General features: G+C 39.3%; 1 protein-coding gene across 2 annotated transcripts in view; it reads left to right on the forward strand.

Annotated features, from left to right (window-relative positions):
• The first annotated feature begins 640 nt into the window (after positions 1 to 640).
• Positions 641 to 17,923, forward strand: part of glis3 (GLIS family zinc finger 3) — a 44,213-nt gene continuing 26,930 nt past the window's right edge. For both annotated transcript variants that reach the window (XM_051686041.1, XM_051686042.1), the window contains exons 1-4: positions 641 to 740; positions 1,531 to 1,898; positions 7,308 to 7,485; positions 10,186 to 11,314. In XM_051686041.1, coding sequence (XP_051542001.1) covers positions 1,577 to 1,898; positions 7,308 to 7,485; positions 10,186 to 11,314 — 1,629 coding nt within the window. In that variant the 5' untranslated portion in view covers positions 641 to 740; positions 1,531 to 1,576. The remainder of the gene's footprint in view (positions 741 to 1,530; positions 1,899 to 7,307; positions 7,486 to 10,185; positions 11,315 to 17,923) is intronic.

A 17,923-nucleotide genomic window follows, 5' to 3' on the forward strand; every position in this document is an offset into this window, starting at 1 on the left:
TTACAATATTACTGTAGTTAAACTATGGTAATAGCATAGTAAACCATGATACTCACAACATTATAATTTGTATTACCATAGTTTTCGTTTTTCTGTATTATCCCTATGGTTTCACTACGAACATCATGATTAAAATATGGTTACTGTAGTAAAACAATGGTACATTTATTGTGAAGGCACACAAAACTATAAAAATTCACGCCCAGTCCTCTAAGGGGCTCCGTATTATGCCATTACAAATCCAGTGATATTTCCTATAACTATAATCACATGGATCAATATGAGACAATTTCACCATTACTTGTGAAAACACACACATGCGCATCATTCATTCCGATTGCAGTATTTCCATATGCATTATACACGAATAATAAATCCCATACTCCTCGAGTTATATAAACACCTCTATAATTATTGATATAAACAGCGTGTTGGACAAATGATTCATCCAAATATGGAGTTTAAAAGACTTTGATGTTGTAATGCTGCCAAACATTCACATGTTGGAGTTTTTGTGGGGCAAAAGGGCAAAATGAGGCTGATCCACCCGCCCCTGACAACCATCACAAACCCCATACACACCAGCACGATACCAAAGCACTTCACACACTAAAACACACACTTAAAACTCTTCTATTGATCGACAATGACGAATATGAACGGCTGGTGACGTCAGAGCTTCCGAAGTTTCGGATGAAGTCATTGTTTTTCATCAAGGTGACATGAAGAGATTCGAACAGGTGAGTTACGAATACGGAGCGATTTAGACAGGAAACTTACTATAACAGGTTTCATTTAAATTGTCTATTAAAACACTTTTGCTTGCGTACGAAGTGTGAAATTCAAAGTTTTGATGGTCTGCGTGATTCGTGAAAATGCGACTTTAACGTTTGATTGTCAAATGCGTTTATTTTACATCGTCGGAATATTTTCCGATAATTTAAACAAATTATAATGCTAATTATACAATTTCCGACAATTAAATTGGCGTCATAATAACACTGTTATTGTCTCGATCAAAGTTAACGATATGTGTTCTCATATAAAGACTTCCTGACGGAAGTAAACAACATAAAAACAACAAATGTCTTCACATATATATTAAATAAGCCGATTTAATTTGTCTTACCATTACATTATATGAAAGTTCCGACACAAAAATGCTCGTCTCCTAATACTGGTTAATTTTTGATACTGTTTAATTTACTTAATTTTCAATTCAGTTGATTTGTATAGCCTTTTTTGTTTGTTTTGTTTTTGTTTTATTGTGTCAAAGCATCGATTAGACCTACTAGCTGATTCAAACACTGTACTGAATTTAGAAATCAAACTTTATTGCTTGATCATGCAGCCTTTTGCCAAAACACAAAGTGCCTTGTTACAGGGATTGTACCATGGGTCTTTGTTTTGTTGTCCTTTGTGTAGTTTGACACTCTTTGTTATACTGTCACACATCAAAATGAGTCCTTAATAGGTTTTATCAGTGATTTTCCAGCAGTTTCAAATGTATGACACTTTATATTTCTGCAGCTGAAGATGCCGGTCAGTGTGTCCACTCATCAGGACAGTGACCGACATGAACATTAAAGGCTGTGATATGATGGTTTCTCCGTCCAGTATGACCCCGTCGGTACCTCACCTGAGAGTCCACACGGGTCACACCACCTCACCAGCACACCCTGTGGCCCTTGACCCGGGCACTGGAGCCGATACGGGCGGAACGACACCTGGAAACTCTGTCCTTCTCCCTACCCTGAGTCTGCGCAGACAGGTGCTGACCAATGGGAAGCAGCGTGGAATGATGAGCTTTCCGCAGTCGTCACGGCAACAAGCTCCATCCCTGCCATTCCCAACATCCTGCTCCAAACAGTCCATCCGATCCAGCTTTCCGGACAATGGTACGAAAGGTGAAAAGCAAGAAAATTGAGAAATTATAGGAAAAGGGTACATTTCTGCACACTGCCGCTCATGTTCTGATATTAAAATATTAAAGGGAGAGTTCACCCGAAAATGAAGATTCTCTCATCATTTACTCACCCTCATGTCATCCCAGATGTGTATAACTTTCTTCTGCAGAACACAAATGAAGATTTTTAGAAGAATATTTCAGCTCTGTAGGTCCATACAATGCAAGTGAATGGTGACCAGAACTTTGAAGCTCCAAAATCACATAAACGCAGCATAAAAGTAATCCATAAGACTCCAGTGGTTTAATCCATGTCTTCAGAAGTGATCTGATAGGTGTGGGAGAGAAACAGATCAACGTTTAAGTCCTTTTTTACAATAAATCTCCACTTTCACTTTTACATCTGAAAGCCACATGTGGTGCCTCTTTAGTTTCACTTTTACTTCTGAAAGTGAAAGTAGAGATTTAGAGTAAAAAAGGACTTAAATATTGATCTGTTTCTCACCCAGACCTGTCATATCACTTCTGAAGACATGGATTAAACCACTGGAGTCTTATGGATTACTTTTATGCTGCTTTTGTGTGCTTTTTGGAGCTTCAAAGTTCTGGTCTCCATTCACTTGCATTGTATGGACCTACAGAGCTGAAATATTCTTCTAAAAATCTTCATTTGTGTTCTGCAGAAGAAAGAAAGTCATACACATCTGGGATGGCATGAGTGTGAGTAAATGTTGAGAGAATTTTCATTTTCGGGTGAACTGTCCCTTTAAGAATTATATTTTGGAGCATTAAACGTGAATATATGAATATATATATTTTACAGGAAAACAATAAAAAAATTCTCATCAAGAATAAGATGTTTGGAGTAGGCTATATCTTTGCACTAATATCAAACAATAATATCATATATACCTGTGTATATATATATATATATATATATATATATATATATATATATATATATATATATGGGGTGGGGGGGGATTGTAAATGAGATAGCTGGTGGAGTTCAGGGCGCCCACTTGATGGCAAGATGCCACCCTGGGCAGCTGCCCATGTCTAAGTCTGCTACTGGTTCATAACTAGCTAAATTTACACAAGATTAACTATTTCTGCTGCTCCACTTCAAAACCCCACAGAGTGTACAACACAACCACATCCTTTTCCTCAATGACATCATATCCACCTTTTCTCTCACAACAGTGTAAAAGTGCCCATTGTCTGCTGATATGAATGCAACACATCATGAGAAAGTGTTTAGCTCCTTTGGATCGCATCATTTAGATAAATGTTTACGAACTGAATAGACTAAATATTAAATTAAACAAATGACAATAAAACGCAAAGTAACTCTTCAGTAATCAAAATACTTTTTGAATGTAACTGTATTCTGATTACCAACAATTTAAATTGTAACTGTAGTGGAATACAGTTACTTATATTTTGTATTTTAAAGACATAATCCCGTTACATGTAAACACATCAACAGTGAGCAAGAAATAGGTGCATACGTGCAATCCACTTTACCCATGAAACTCAGTCCAGTGAACCGCAACATGAAACATGATGGGTTGAATTAGATACGGGACAATCACACATCCAGCCCCCATTCCAATTTAAACAGAACTTCCTCCAGCAATTCACAGGTAGACATGAGTAAATCATACTTACAGGGATGTTCCGGGTTCACTTAAGTCTAATACGTTTTGGGGTCACTGTGTAGAATACAGTTTCACTGGTCAGATAAGCTCATTGAAAGTCCACAAGTCACTGATTCCTGTTTTTTTACATTCTGTTATTAGGGGCCAAGCACTGAAAGTGCGTAGGCACCTACTGCTTTTGTTAGTCTTCTTCTTCCGCCATTGAGTCTGTGGCACCCCATAGAACCGTACATGGAAAATGTATTAAATTTGGCACAATTATAGAGGACACTGGACACTGCACAGTCACTTCCGTGTTTTGCCTCAGGGGGCACACTTACGTCTGGCACAGTGCCGTAAACTATTTCTAACTACGTTGATAAATGCTATCTAGACGACTCGGGGGAAAATTTACAAAAGTTTCTGCGGATGACAATGGACAATATCCATCGCACACTGAGATGCGGAGCTGTTGCTCCAAGGGGTTTAACAACATCTATTTTAGGGGCCTGGGTAGCTCAGCGAGTATTGATGCTGACTACCACACCTGGAGTCGCGAGTTTGAATCCAGGGCGTGCTGAGTGACTCCAGCCAGGTCTCCTAAGCAACCAAATTGGCCCAGTTGCTAGGGAGGGTAGAGTCACATGGGGTAACCTCCTTGTGGTCGCTATAATGTGGTTCTCGCTCTCAATGGGGCGTGTGGTAAGTTGTGTGTGGATCGTGGAGAGTAGCATGAGCCTCCACATGCTGTGAGTCTCCGCGGTGTCATGCACAACAAGCCACGTGATAAGATGCGCGGATTGACGGTCTCAGAAGCGGAGGCAACTGAATTGGTCATTGTTAGTTCATAGTGCATTAACTAATGTTAACATATACAACTTATGATTTTTAAAATCTATTAGTATGTTGAAATTAGCATTAACTAAGATTAATAAATTCTGTAAAAGTATTGTTCATTGATAATTCATGCCTAAAATCATGAGACTGGTCTCTATAGATTCCTTGGGGCATTACGAGTTGAACGATACCCAGTTTTCCTATGTCACCAATTTTGGCCGTCGGCCATTCCGAATTTTGTTGTAAAACACTGTATTTTACAAATGCATTGGTGTTTGGTTACGAAACTTGGTATTTATCATCAGTACTATCCCCTGAGGGTAGCTATGAAGTTTGGGGCCAGCGCCACCTTGTGGTCAAACATTATAACAAAATGTTTATAAATGCTTGTAACATTTGATTAATTTGACCTATTATCCTGTGACTGCTCTCTAAAGGCCAAAGTATACTTTGCACATCCGCATTGCTGATCACTCCATGCACAGTATACATGATGCAAATTTTGTCATCAGCACAGCCTAGATTTTCTTGACTCACGCACACGGTCATCATCTGTGCGTGTTGCATGTGCCTGCCATTGACTGTACTAAAAGAGTGTCACAAAGCAGTTGTAGTGCGCATGCATCGAACACGCTCATATTTGTTCGTGGTCAGAAAAGTATACTCAAATACTTGCCGGGCACGATCTGATCCGAAACATGTAAAAACAAAGTATACCTGGGACTTAAGGTTTCCGTGGGTTGGGGCCTGGGTAGCTCAGCGAGTAAAAACGCTGACTACCACCCCTGGAGTCGTGAGTTCGAATCCAGGGCGTGATGAGTGACTCCAGCCAGGTCTCCTAAGCAACCAAATTGGCCCAGTTGCTAGGGAGGGTAGAGTCACATAGGGTAACCTCCTCGTGGTCGCTATAATGTGGTTCTCGCTCTCGGTGGGGCGCGTGGTGTGTTGTGCGTGGATGCCGCGGAGAATAGCGCGAAGCCTTCACACGCGCTACGTCGCCGTGGTAACGCGCTCAACAAGCCACGTGATAAGATGCGCAGATTGACGGTCTCAGACGTGGAGGCAACTGAGATTCGTCCTCCACCACCCGGATTGAGGCGAGTCACTACGCCACCACGAGGACTTAGAGCGCATTGGGAATTGGGCATGCCAAATTGGGGAGAAAAGGGGAGAAAAATAAATAAATAAAAAAGGTTTCCGTGGGTCATGCTGAGTATGGTGATAGCCAATTTTCCAAGGTTGGACATACTCCCTTGTCTGCCATTTTTAATTTAATTGAAAACCTACTTTTTCAAACTCCTCCTAGGTGCTAGATGTCGTGTATCATCTAGGTCCACTCACGACAAAAATTTATCAAAAGCTTTTCGATAGACAAAACGGTTCTCGAATAGTGCACCAACGAATTTGATGGCAAGTCGCCAAAAAGCATCTGAGGCTGTATCTCTGCTACGCTTTTCCGTATTTTCATGAAACTTTGTGTGTGTCTTAATGACCACACCCTGACCTTACCATGTAAATCTGGTGACTGCGCCACCTATTGGTCAAAAATGATAATTAACTGTATTTAAATTTTAGCAGTTCTACCTATGTTTTTCTTAAAGTCATAATCGGTGATGTCCGGTGACACTTCCGTACATGCCATACATTGGTGTGCTTGTCCCCGTAATTGCTGCTTGCAGCTATATTTGATTGTGTTATCATAAACCTGTCATCTGTTTAACTGAAAGATCACAGGAAAGTCAAATGGAGACGCATTCATAACATTTCTCTGAACATATTGTGCCTTGTTCTCCCAAAAAGTAACAGCACTGTTGATTTAATACCTCCAGCAGCTCGAGCATGTCTTCTGCACTAACCGTCCCGCTCATATTTTTGATAATTAACCAAGCAGAAAGCTTGCGCCTAAATGAGCCATATGCAACCAAACGAGAGGGCTTGAGCAAAACTCGTTAGTACTTAACAGAGCAGAAAGGCTTCCTTGGCTTTACAGGTTTGTTATAAGAATTCCAAGAGTATTAATGTGTTTCTGTTTGATAGGGAGCAAACTAATTGTGTTTGAGGACAAAAGCTCTTTTCAGTTCACCCAAAAGTGCACATTCTGTCATTATGTACTCACCTTCATGACTTTCCTGAATGATTCTCTTTATTCAGTGGAATACAAAAAGAAAAATATTCACACAGCTCCTTTCATACAACATAATCTTCAGCCATCCAGAAGAGAAGTACGATGACATCCAAGATGTTTCACAGAGCTAAAACTATCACACAGGCCCATTAGGCTACAAAACAACAGGTCAAAACACAAGCAAGGACAACATTGTCATGTGCAGTTCATGTTGTTTGCAAACCATGTGAGATAAACGTGCCACATTTCTCTCTATTAATAACAGTACAGACCTGTTGTGCATTGCGAATGATCTGGTTGACTTAATTTGTAATTTGTCTTTTCTCCAAAATGACTTCAGGAAAACATTACAATTGATTTTCCACAAAGGTTGAATTAGCAGCACTGAGTATTCTCGACATGTTGCCGATCGGATTAATCGTAATCCTTTCTGCAGTTCAAGGAAGGAAAATAAGTGTATCTCTGCGGCAGAACGGCCCTCTGATCTACTGAAAATGAGTTCTGAAGAGCGATGTGGAGTTTGATTATTAGTTCTCTGCTGGAAATCGGTTTAGAGTCTTTTTAGTGGCCGTTTTCCTGCTTCTTAATGGCTTGATTTTATTCCGACAGTCTGCACTTTAGGATTACGTGACTGTGCGGCAGGAGTTTGGCACTTAAACTTTTCACTCTTCGTATAAAAACCCGAAACTCTGGTTCAAGTAAAACTCATAGAAGAGATTTTATATTTAATGCAGAAGTTAATTTTTCAATCACAAGTCATAAATGTCAGATGAAACTTGATGATGTTTCTCTCTCTCAGGATACTTGTCTTTGGGGCCGAATAGAAAAGCGTTTGGCTCGTGTGGCAGTTCAAACCTGCAGGTGACGAGCAGCGCTATGCTGGTCCAGAGTTTAAATCCGGTTTCTCCAGCTGTCCAACAGAACCCAAACGCTCCAACGCATTCGTTGGGCCTCATTGTTCCCGTCACGGATGGCAGGTAAAATCACTCCTAAAAACATGAGTTTAAGTTGTCATTTCTTCCACTAGTGGCAAAACATGGAATTGCACAAATAGAATGTATAATCGACGCTGCTGCGTCACTATGACGTATGCCATGAAAGCACCCTGAAAGCGAGACCAGACCGGTCATCGATGTTAGCCGCTGCACAAGCTATGATGATGACACAGCTTATTTGTAATAGGCCAGAGTCTCCCATGACAACATGCCCATTCTTACACTGATTATACTTAATAACCCGGAAGCGTGTGGTAAACACATTAAACAGCTTTCCTTTAACGGTGTAAGGTCATAAACGGTTTAAGAATAAACTGCTCAACACGGGTAGATTTTTGCACATTACACTGATTTTGCATTGCATGTAAACATCTTAACTACCATTCTTACTGGCTTATCCAATGTACACACGTGTTGCGCGCATGCCTTTTTGCGGTATGACGTCAAAAGTAGAGAATAGCATGATTATTATCTCATGTAAACACGGATTTCTTTGTCAAATTTTTATGATTTATGGGAGTAATCAGCATATTGGTGTGCATGTAAATGCGTATCACGTTTATTAACCTCCTGAGACCCGAGCGTGACTGCTGTGTGCATTTTCCATTCCCCTTTTTGATTTGTAACTAATAAACATGCAACAAAAAAAAATAGTTTTCCTAAATGTCCTCATATGTGGACAGCGGGACTAAGTTGTGAAATTTTAAATAACACTAAGTTAGTGCTGCTGTTCATCTACTTTCCTTTTGGGGGGCCTGGGTAGCTCAGAGGTAAAAGACGCTGGCTACCACCCCTGGAGTTCGCTAGCTCTCTAGTTCGAATTCCAGGGCGTGCTGAGTGACTCCAGCCAGGTCTCCTAAGCAACCAAATTGGCCTGGTTGCTAGGGAGGGTAGAGTCACATGGGGTAACCTCCTCGTGGTCACTATAATGTGGTTTGTTCTCGGTGGGGCGTGTGGTGAGCTGTGCGTGGATGCCGCGGAGAATAGCATGAAGCCTCCACACGCGCTATGTCTCCATGGCAATGCGCTCAACAAGCCACGTGATAAGATGCACGGGTTGATGGTTTCAGACGCAGAGGCAACTGGGATTCGTCCTCCACCACCCGGATTGAACGAGTCACTACGCCACCATGAGGACTTAGAGCGCATTGGGCATTCCAAATTGGGTGAAAAATAAAAATAAATAAAAATAACACTAAGTTATAGAAAGTCTGATTTTTTTCATCAAATAGTTTATGATGTTTCCAGGAGTGTTGATGTTTATGAGATGTTACAGACATTACATCAGACATTTGCATAATTCATTCTGATTCAAAGTAATGTCCAGCATCATCCAATCACTGTCAACCATGTTAAAATAAAATGATACATTATAAATTCTGAATCTATGTACTGATTATCATTGTCACATGTCTGTCAAACATGTTGAGTGATCCAAACATCATCTGCAGCCTGAAACTGAACTTTTGATCAGATTTTAGGAGTGAATGCACTTAACTGCATAGAGAGCTATAGGATGCTCCCTATTTAGTGAATGACTTAACCTCCAGTGTGCTGTCTGTCTGCACTGGTCTCAGAACAGTTTGAAATGCACCTTATTTTCATCCTAACTCCATATAAAGCCTCTGAAAGACACATTTTTCAGCATTTATTCTCAATGTGATAATGTACAGTAAATATAGGATATTTTAAAAGAAAATGAGTCTATAGTCCACATACGTGGTCATTGTGTTTATCAGCCTGCTGTTTTGCGATAAATAGCCTAAATTAAAAAATGTTTATATTGGAGGAAACTAGAGACTATAATCTTTTGACTCAAACAGGTTTCAATGTAAAAACTTAATGAGGTTTCTTACCAGATGTAGTTTTGTTGACGTTTCAACCAAATGCAAACTCCGCTGTGATCGACGCCATGTTGTTTGGTCACATGACTCGTGCATTGAAAGTTTAACCCTTTACTGACAGCTCAGAGTCTCCTGAACTGAGATCAGTCAGTTTAAATGAATTTAAATTATGCATTGGGTATAGCGAAGCCAAAACACAATGTCCACGGATGTGTACTACTAAAACATGATGACTCCTTTATTAGTATTAAACTACCATTGCAATAAAGAAATCAAACTTTGCGTGATCTGCCGTGACTGATGTAGGTTCCTCACTAGACGGGTCTCTTTTTAACTCCTCCCCTGACTGCAACCAGCAATGCTCACTGATCGGTAAGGTGTAAGACCATTGGTCAACAAACAGATAGTCCCCGCCCCAAACTCATGCCATTGGATGAGTCAGTGTTGCTGCATCAGGCTGGTCAAACAAACAGATGAATGTTTTGAAAGTGCCACAGAGTCACAGTCTTTACATTTTTCTGGGAAATCAACCTACAAATGGCTTACCTATGGTTGACTCCATAAAATTACACACTTCACCTTTAAATTCAACATGAAATCAAAATGTACCATATTTACTTTACCTTTTCTTTGGACATGTAATGATGAACTGTGCACAAGAAGACCAGGAATGTGTATTAAAAGAATATTCCGAAGATCATTTAACATAATTTGTGGCATAATGTTGATTATGTTAAATAAAAAAATTATTTAGACTCATCCCTCTTAATTTTTCTTTATTTTCTGGTTGAATCAGTCACAAACCAGGAACTAAATGTAGTTTTTATTATCATTGCAGGTCTTTGCTGTCCAGAGAGTCTTTAGCTTCCACCACCCTCAGCATTGCTGAGACGCAGTCGATACGCAGCAGTAAGTTGGACTGGCCCTACGGTTACCGTGTTTTACCACCGCTGGGGCTTCAGCCAGTGTCCAGTCAGACTTCAGAAGCAGTTGATCCCAATCTAGTTCCTGGGACCTCCATGTCTGAAGCCACCAGTATCTCCAACCCCACGTCTCTCCCCCACTATCTCTTCAAAGACGACTCGGGCAGTCCACGTCTCTCAGCGCGTTCCAAAAAGAGAGCCCTGTCCTCGTCTCCTCTCTCTGATGGCATCGGCCTCGACCTCAACTCCATCATCAGAACCTCGCCCACATCACTGGTGGCGTATATCATTGGTTCTCGCACCTCGCCGGCCTCGCACCTCACGCCGTCACCGCTGCAGTCGGACGTTTGCGGGCACCTACTGGGCATCAGAGGAAGCTGCATCCCTCATCCCAACCCTGGCAAACACGTTCCCAAAGACGTCCAGACAGTGAGCGGAGCTTGCCAACTTGATAGTGAGAACTTCCGTATGCAGCAGTTAGAGGCGGTGGCCACTGTAGAAGACCAATTCACTAATTTAATGGTGGAGCACCAGCTTTTGCCCGGACAGGAGATCCAAACTGCGACAACCAGTGCCTCCAACAGCTTGTCGCCCTCAAAACAGCTGCAGTTTGAACTGGCCGCCATCATCCAGACACCCAGCCCGCCCAGGGGTCCACCTCCACCGTATCACGCCCATCAACATGTGCGAAGGTCTTACGGCGAGCTCCTGTCTCACGTTCAGAGCCCTGCAGTCTCTCAGGTCCCTTCAGACAGCATCAAGGTCCTTCCTTCAACTCTCTGCCCAATGCTTGAGGAAGATGAAGGCGAGGCAGATGATTTTAACAGTGGCCATTGCTGCCGTTGGCTCGATTGTGCCACCGTTTACGGCCAGCGAGACGAGCTCGTCAAGCACATTGAGAAGATTCACATTGATCAGCACAAGGGCGAGGACTTCACCTGTTTCTGGGCCGGATGTCCACGTAAACATAAGCCTTTCAACGCTCGATACAAACTCCTCATTCACATGAGGGTGCACTCCGGGGAGAAACCCAACAAATGCTCGGTATGCAACGTCAAAATTATACATATCTGTATACATATAATGCATATCTATCTTCAGTCTGACATTTGATTACAGTCCTGAAATACAACACTTTTAATCAAAGTGGTTCTATAGCAAAACCTATTATTTCAATTTTCAAATAAATTACATAATGTGCCAATTAATTAATTGAATTACTCACAATTAATCGCATTATTTACTGGGAAAGGCCCCCAAATAATGATAATTTAGTATATAATAAATAAAATAATTTTAAATATAATATATGGGTCATTGACAAGTAAGATTTTCAGAGGTGATAAAAAAAAATCTAGTTTAAAGCACACTTGTCAATTTGTATAAACGTAATCTGTGTGTCCAACTTGGTTTCATATATTTTTAAAAAACATTTAGAGCTTTTTCTACCAAAAAAAAATAAAAAAATAATCATATTTAATGACTAAAAGTGTCATGTGGTGTAGCCAAGTAAGAAATATAAATACTTTCCTTGCACACTGAATAGATGTGAGTGTACCCAACATAGACATTAATTTCTATAAAAGTTTTCAAACATGTTTTATGGTAAAAAAAAAAAAAAAAAATAAAAAATAAAAAAAATATATATATATATTTTTTTTTTTTTTTTTTTTTTTTGACAAATATACATTTTTCAAGACGTTTTCTCAGGGTTACTCCATATCATCTAAACAAAATGCCTTTTCATAAAAATGTCAAAATATTGACAAAATATTTTATGTTTTTTTTTTTTTTTTGGTCAATATAAACAATATAATGGCTCTACCTACATGTTTGGCGGACAAACGTTTTTCAAATATTAATCATACGTTTTTTCACTGCTTATATTTTTATAAATATTAATAAAATATTATTCTGCTCTACTCGTGTCAACATTTCCTTTTTCAAGAATTTCAGCTTTTAATGAGACGTTATTTTATTTTTTACTGTTACACCACATGACATTTTTGACTTTAAGCACCAGAAAAAAATATCAAAATGACTTCAAACTCAGAAATGGAAAATATTTTCATCATAGAAAAGTGTTTTCAAGTAATTTGCATTTTTGTATTTTTTGAATAATTTAATAGATCTGAACAACAACAACAAAAAAATGATCATCACATCATTGACCCATATAATAGATATTATGATACAAATAATTCAAATACAGTACATCAGATTCATATATTGTGCAGCAAACAAGCATTAGAAGTCTAAATATAGTTTTCTTTTATTTCCATATAATTGAATATAACCCTGTAATTGGCCCACTTCTCTCTGCACTATTTTTAATTGTTGGTCTGTGTACTCATGCGTTGGACGGACACTTTTGGAGTGTCTCACTAGTTTTTATAAATGTCGTGTTTTAAGGATATCCTGTCAAGTTAAATGTAAACCCCCCCCCCCAAAAAAAAACATTTATACTTAAAAGGCTTGTTTAGGTTGATTAATATCATTAACAAACCCTTTAAGGAACTCTCCATATTTAAATTAATTTCAAGATATCCACATAGAAGAACCTTAATAATACCTGTGTTTTAGAGGCCTACATTGGCAGGTAGGTGGATTTTAGCATTTTTGCACAGCACAGGAAAAGAAGGGGTAACTACACCCCCCTGTGGTTGCTATGGCAAATTTAGACCCAGTTTCCAATGATGAAATCTACTGCATTTCATGTTTACAGCACGTTGCAACACTGCAGCTTCAGGGCGTTACTTGTTTTCTTCTTTCTGTAGATGCATGCAGCATTAGGCCTGGCTGGCTTTTCATTTAGGGAGAAACTCTGCTCAAGGTTGAAAATGGGACGTTTGTTTTATTGCTACGTCTAAGCATTTATAATCACTATAAAGAGATCAAGAGAAACAAAAATCCTGAAGATATAATCAGTAGGGTTTATTCATTCTGTGCTGTTGTGGAGAGGTTAGTCAGTATTTTGCCTCATCTCTGAGTTTTTTCTCTTCACTTTTATCTCAAGCCATCAGCTAATTAGTGATTATCCCTGATAACATGGGAGTTAGTGCAATTATGCAGTTATTAAAATGGGACAAAAGGCTCGTGTTTAAGAGCTGGCACAAACACAGCAGCCTCCCGCCGTACACTTCAATCAACTGGACATGTTGTCAGCAGCCAATAAACTGCCAGTGTGCGGGACACGTTCAGAGACGTGCAGCGAGGTGCTTTTAGGAGTCGTGGGGAAACTTTGAATATTGTAAACATTTAAAGCATTTAGCAAACGCTCATATCTGTAGAAATTGTGAGTGATGCTTGCTCATGCAAAACTCACCACTGCAATGTTATGGTATTGTGTTTGATTGCCAGGACATTGCTAGGTCATTGCTAAGGATGTTCTGAGTATTTTCTTGCATGTTGCTATATGGTTGTTAAGGTGCTCTGGGTGGTTGCTAGGGCGTTTCTAGTTTCTTACCAGGGTATTGGGGTGGTTGCTAGGTGGTCTCAAGTGAAAAGAGTCCTGCACCCTCAAGTCTCAGTGATATTCTGCTTTAAATATGACTGGAGTCTTTCCTTCAATGTAAGACTATGGGTTTTTTGAGGGGGAAATGGTAAGTGTGATCCCTCAGTAAAGTAACAGCACACCTCTCCTCAACAAGACACTTGATTTGAGGTATCTTTATGTTGGCTTGACAAAGCCAACATACTGTTATTCTACAGACTTATGTTAGGTTTTTTTTTTAAGAAAACTCTGCGCTATGAAATTCCGCGGGCGAAGAATGCATGTGCGGATGTTGAAAAAACGAATTGTCAAGCAGCCTCTGTTTAATGCTGCACATTATATTTATGTTATAAAGAAGCTCGCCGCTTGTCCATTGTAGCTGCATATGAAACACCGCCCACACAGAGGTCACTGCCAAACCAACCATCTTCCTATTGGTCAACGAGGCGAATTTGCCTGTCAAAGTTTACCAAACTTGAACTCCACGTGAAATCCGCAAAGCCCTTCGTGCGGAATTCATGATTGTGCGGATTCCCATTGAAACGATTGTATTTCGTTTGCGGTATTTTGCCGTGCGAAGGTGAATGTGACCATGCCTTAAAGGTGCAATATCCACAAGCTGAGCCGTTGGATTAGCCACGCCCCTTTTTTCCCAAAACCCGCCCTCTAAAGATACCCAATGAGCTTGATTGAGACCGAAGTCGAGCAGAAACAGTTGTTTAAAACAACAGTAGCACAATAGCGCCCTCAGCTGACAACTGTTATGAACAACATGGCATAAAAATGGCATTAAGCCTCAATAATTCGCTGCAACTACAATACTATGAGAATGAGCAAAATGATTGACTGTCTCTTTCTTTATATCTGTCAAACTTCCATTTTTTATAAACTAACTTTCAGATAAGGCTTTGTCAAGCCAACATAAATGTTTGTTTTGGCAAACTTGACCTATCTAGTTCATGTCTGTAGCACAAATGCTTCTGGTAACACGCTGAACATTTAAGAATAGAGGTTTGTTCTAATTAGTATGAGCAATAGTAATAGTGATGATCGACTTGGTAAACACTCCTAAAAAAACGTTGGCACTACATATTTTCTTAGACTTATAAGCTTGTCTAGACTCTTCAGAGGAGAAATCTGAACTTCTGGTCTTCTCTAATGTGAAGTTCTTCAGGATTGTGAAGGACTTAATAAATCATTAATATTGCAAACATACCTGTGGTCAACCTTTAGCTCTGTACACTTACTCATTACCAAGAACCCTGTCCTGTTGCCAAGGCGCTGGGAACAGTTGGATGGTTTTTCCACCATTCATAATAAAAGACTAAAGAAAGAAACTAGACACAGATACAAAAAAGTCTTTCCTGTGTAAAGTGCTGGCTTTTGTTTTCTTGGGAAGTTGAGAATTTAAGCACAGCCAAAAATATAAATCACAGGTCTAGTACGGCGTCTTGAATGAATTCAACTGGTAAGCAGACACATGCGACGCTGCAGCATAATGACACAGATCTGATGTCCTGCATAATCACAGACATGTTCCAGCATGCTCAGTCACATGTCACTCATTCAGTGCTTAATTCATTTATACACAGTGATAAACAACACACAGTCTGGACACATAAGATTAATATAAGATTAAAGACAAGAGTTTCTAATAGATGATATTATTCAGTGCCATCAATTGGATTTAGAAGTTTGAATGAACAAACTTTAGCTTTCTGTGTGTTTTCACATTTGTGAAGATCTCACAAAACCTGTCATGTACATGTGCAGGTAATATTTCATGCCAAAATCAAAAGTAGTCAGAAACTGTGGGTCTGTTCCAAAACATATTGAGCTGCCTTTGCTGTATCTTGCCGACATAGGCAGCTGTCTTCTATGGCAGCACCCTTACTGAAGTGATGCCTCATAAGAGAGCGATTTGGAACGCTCTACATACGCGGCAACCCCGTGCGTCATTCAAATAGAGCTTGTCACGCATAGTGCACGCGAGACTCGACTCGCAACAGTTTTCAATACAGGTGATGCTATAGGAACAATGTAATACTTGAATGTATTAGAAGGTAAGTTACTCAAAAATAGTAATCTGATACAAGTTACCAATTACCTCTCTAAAAATTGTAATCAGATTACTTTGCTGATTACTTCACGGAAAAGTAATCACATTACAAATGACTTTACTTTTAAGTTACTTTCCAAAACAAAATTTTTCCCACTCTGAAAACTGAGAAAATATAGATGTTATTTTGAATTTGTATTGTTGTTGTCTCTTCAGCTTCCACAGAAACACAAACAGATGTACATAATTTGTTTTAAATGTATTTTATTTAAATAATATTACTTTAGAAATGTGTAACCCATATAAATGTACTTAAATGTAATTAACTGGATTTAAAGTTGGTAACTGAAATCTAATTACAAGAATTTAAATTGTAATACATTACAGTACTTTTTTAATTAAAGAGTAATTAGATTACAGTGGCTAATTACTTTGTGATCTGATTACACCCAACACTGATTAGAAGTATATTTATAATCCAAATTTCTCTCACTTTGTCCGCCAACTTGGATTTATTTTTTCGCCAAGCTCATCACAGTGCATTCTGGGATTGCCTAAGTAAATCAAACTGATACTAAATGTTTTACTGAACAGTAACAATAAAGTTATATACGGTGGGGGGGGGGGCTGGGTAGCTCAGCGGGTATTAACGCTGACTACCACCCTGGAGTCGAGAGTTCGAATCTAGGGCGTGCTGAGTGACTCCAACCAGGTCTCCTAAGCAACCAATTGGCCCGGTTGCTAGGGAGGGTAGAGTCACATGGGGTAACCTCCTCGTGGTCGCTATAATGTGGTTCTCGCTGTCGGTGGGGCACGTGGTGTGTTGTGCATGGATGCTGCGGAAAATAGCGTGAAGCCTCCACACGCGCTACGTCTCCGCCGTAACGTGCTCAACAAGCCATGTGATAAGATGCGTGGATTGACGGTCTCAGACGTGGAGGCAACTGAGATTCGTCCTCCACCACCCGGATTGAGGCGAGTCACTACGCCACCACGAGGACTTAGAGTGCATTGGGAATTGGCCATTCCAAATTGGGGAGAAAAAGGGAAAAAAATAAAACAATTACAAATAAATAAATAAAGTTTTATACAGGGTTGGGAAGGTTACTTTTAAAAAGTATTGTGCTACAGATTACAGAACACATGCTGTAAAATGTAATTTGTAATGTATTCTGTTAGATTACTCAAGGTCAGTAATGTAATCTAAATACTTTGGATTACTTCTTCAGCACTGGCAGATTTTTTTCACTTGTTTTGGCTGTAAACAAGTAAATAAAGTACGAAAATACACTTATATTAAAAAAGATATTCTCTGAAAAAAAGCCTAAATATCTAATGCAGTTTTGCTACTCAAGTAAATGTATTTTGTTTTAAGGATTTTTTTTTTTTTTTTTTTTTTTTTTACAGAAATCAATATTTAAATTCTCATTAAGAATAAGATTTTTGCAACACATCTTTGCTCTAATATCAAAGGTCTTACTAGAGAAAAAAAGTTATGCTAAACATGAATTTTCATCACAGAATTCATTATAAAATATAATTGCATCTGGTAACAGATGCATGCAAAGTCAAGAAATAGCATTTTAGCTTAGCATAAAGCTAAATGTTCACATGACAATTTACACAAGGTGAACTATTTTTGCTGCTCCAAACTTCAAAGCCCCACAGAGTGTCCACAACCACATCCGTTTCCGATCGTATGTGGATTCTGTTCGCAGAAAATATATTATTTGTAGCTTTCTATACAATGTTAAAGGCTACATGGGTTAGCATTTCTTGTAAAAATACACTAACTGCATAAAAAACTTTGACAAGGCATGTAATCATGTATTTATTGGATTTATGTTTCATCTGTCAAAACAGTTTTTTGTTAAGCTGTAGAAACACAATATAGCTCCTCTATTAAATGGATAGTTCACCCAAAAATAATTTACTCTCCCTCATGCCATCTGAGATGTGCATGACTTTCTTTCTTCTGCAAAACACTTTTGAAGATTTGTAGAAAACGATCCAGGCTCAGCAGGTCTTTAGAATGGGAGTGGATGGTGATTAGATATTTGTAGGTCCAAAAAGCAAAGATAGTCAGCATACAAGTAATCCA

Source organism: Myxocyprinus asiaticus, chromosome 43, assembly GCF_019703515.2.
Source record: "Myxocyprinus asiaticus isolate MX2 ecotype Aquarium Trade chromosome 43, UBuf_Myxa_2, whole genome shotgun sequence".
NCBI lineage: Eukaryota > Metazoa > Chordata > Actinopteri > Cypriniformes > Catostomidae > Myxocyprinus > Myxocyprinus asiaticus.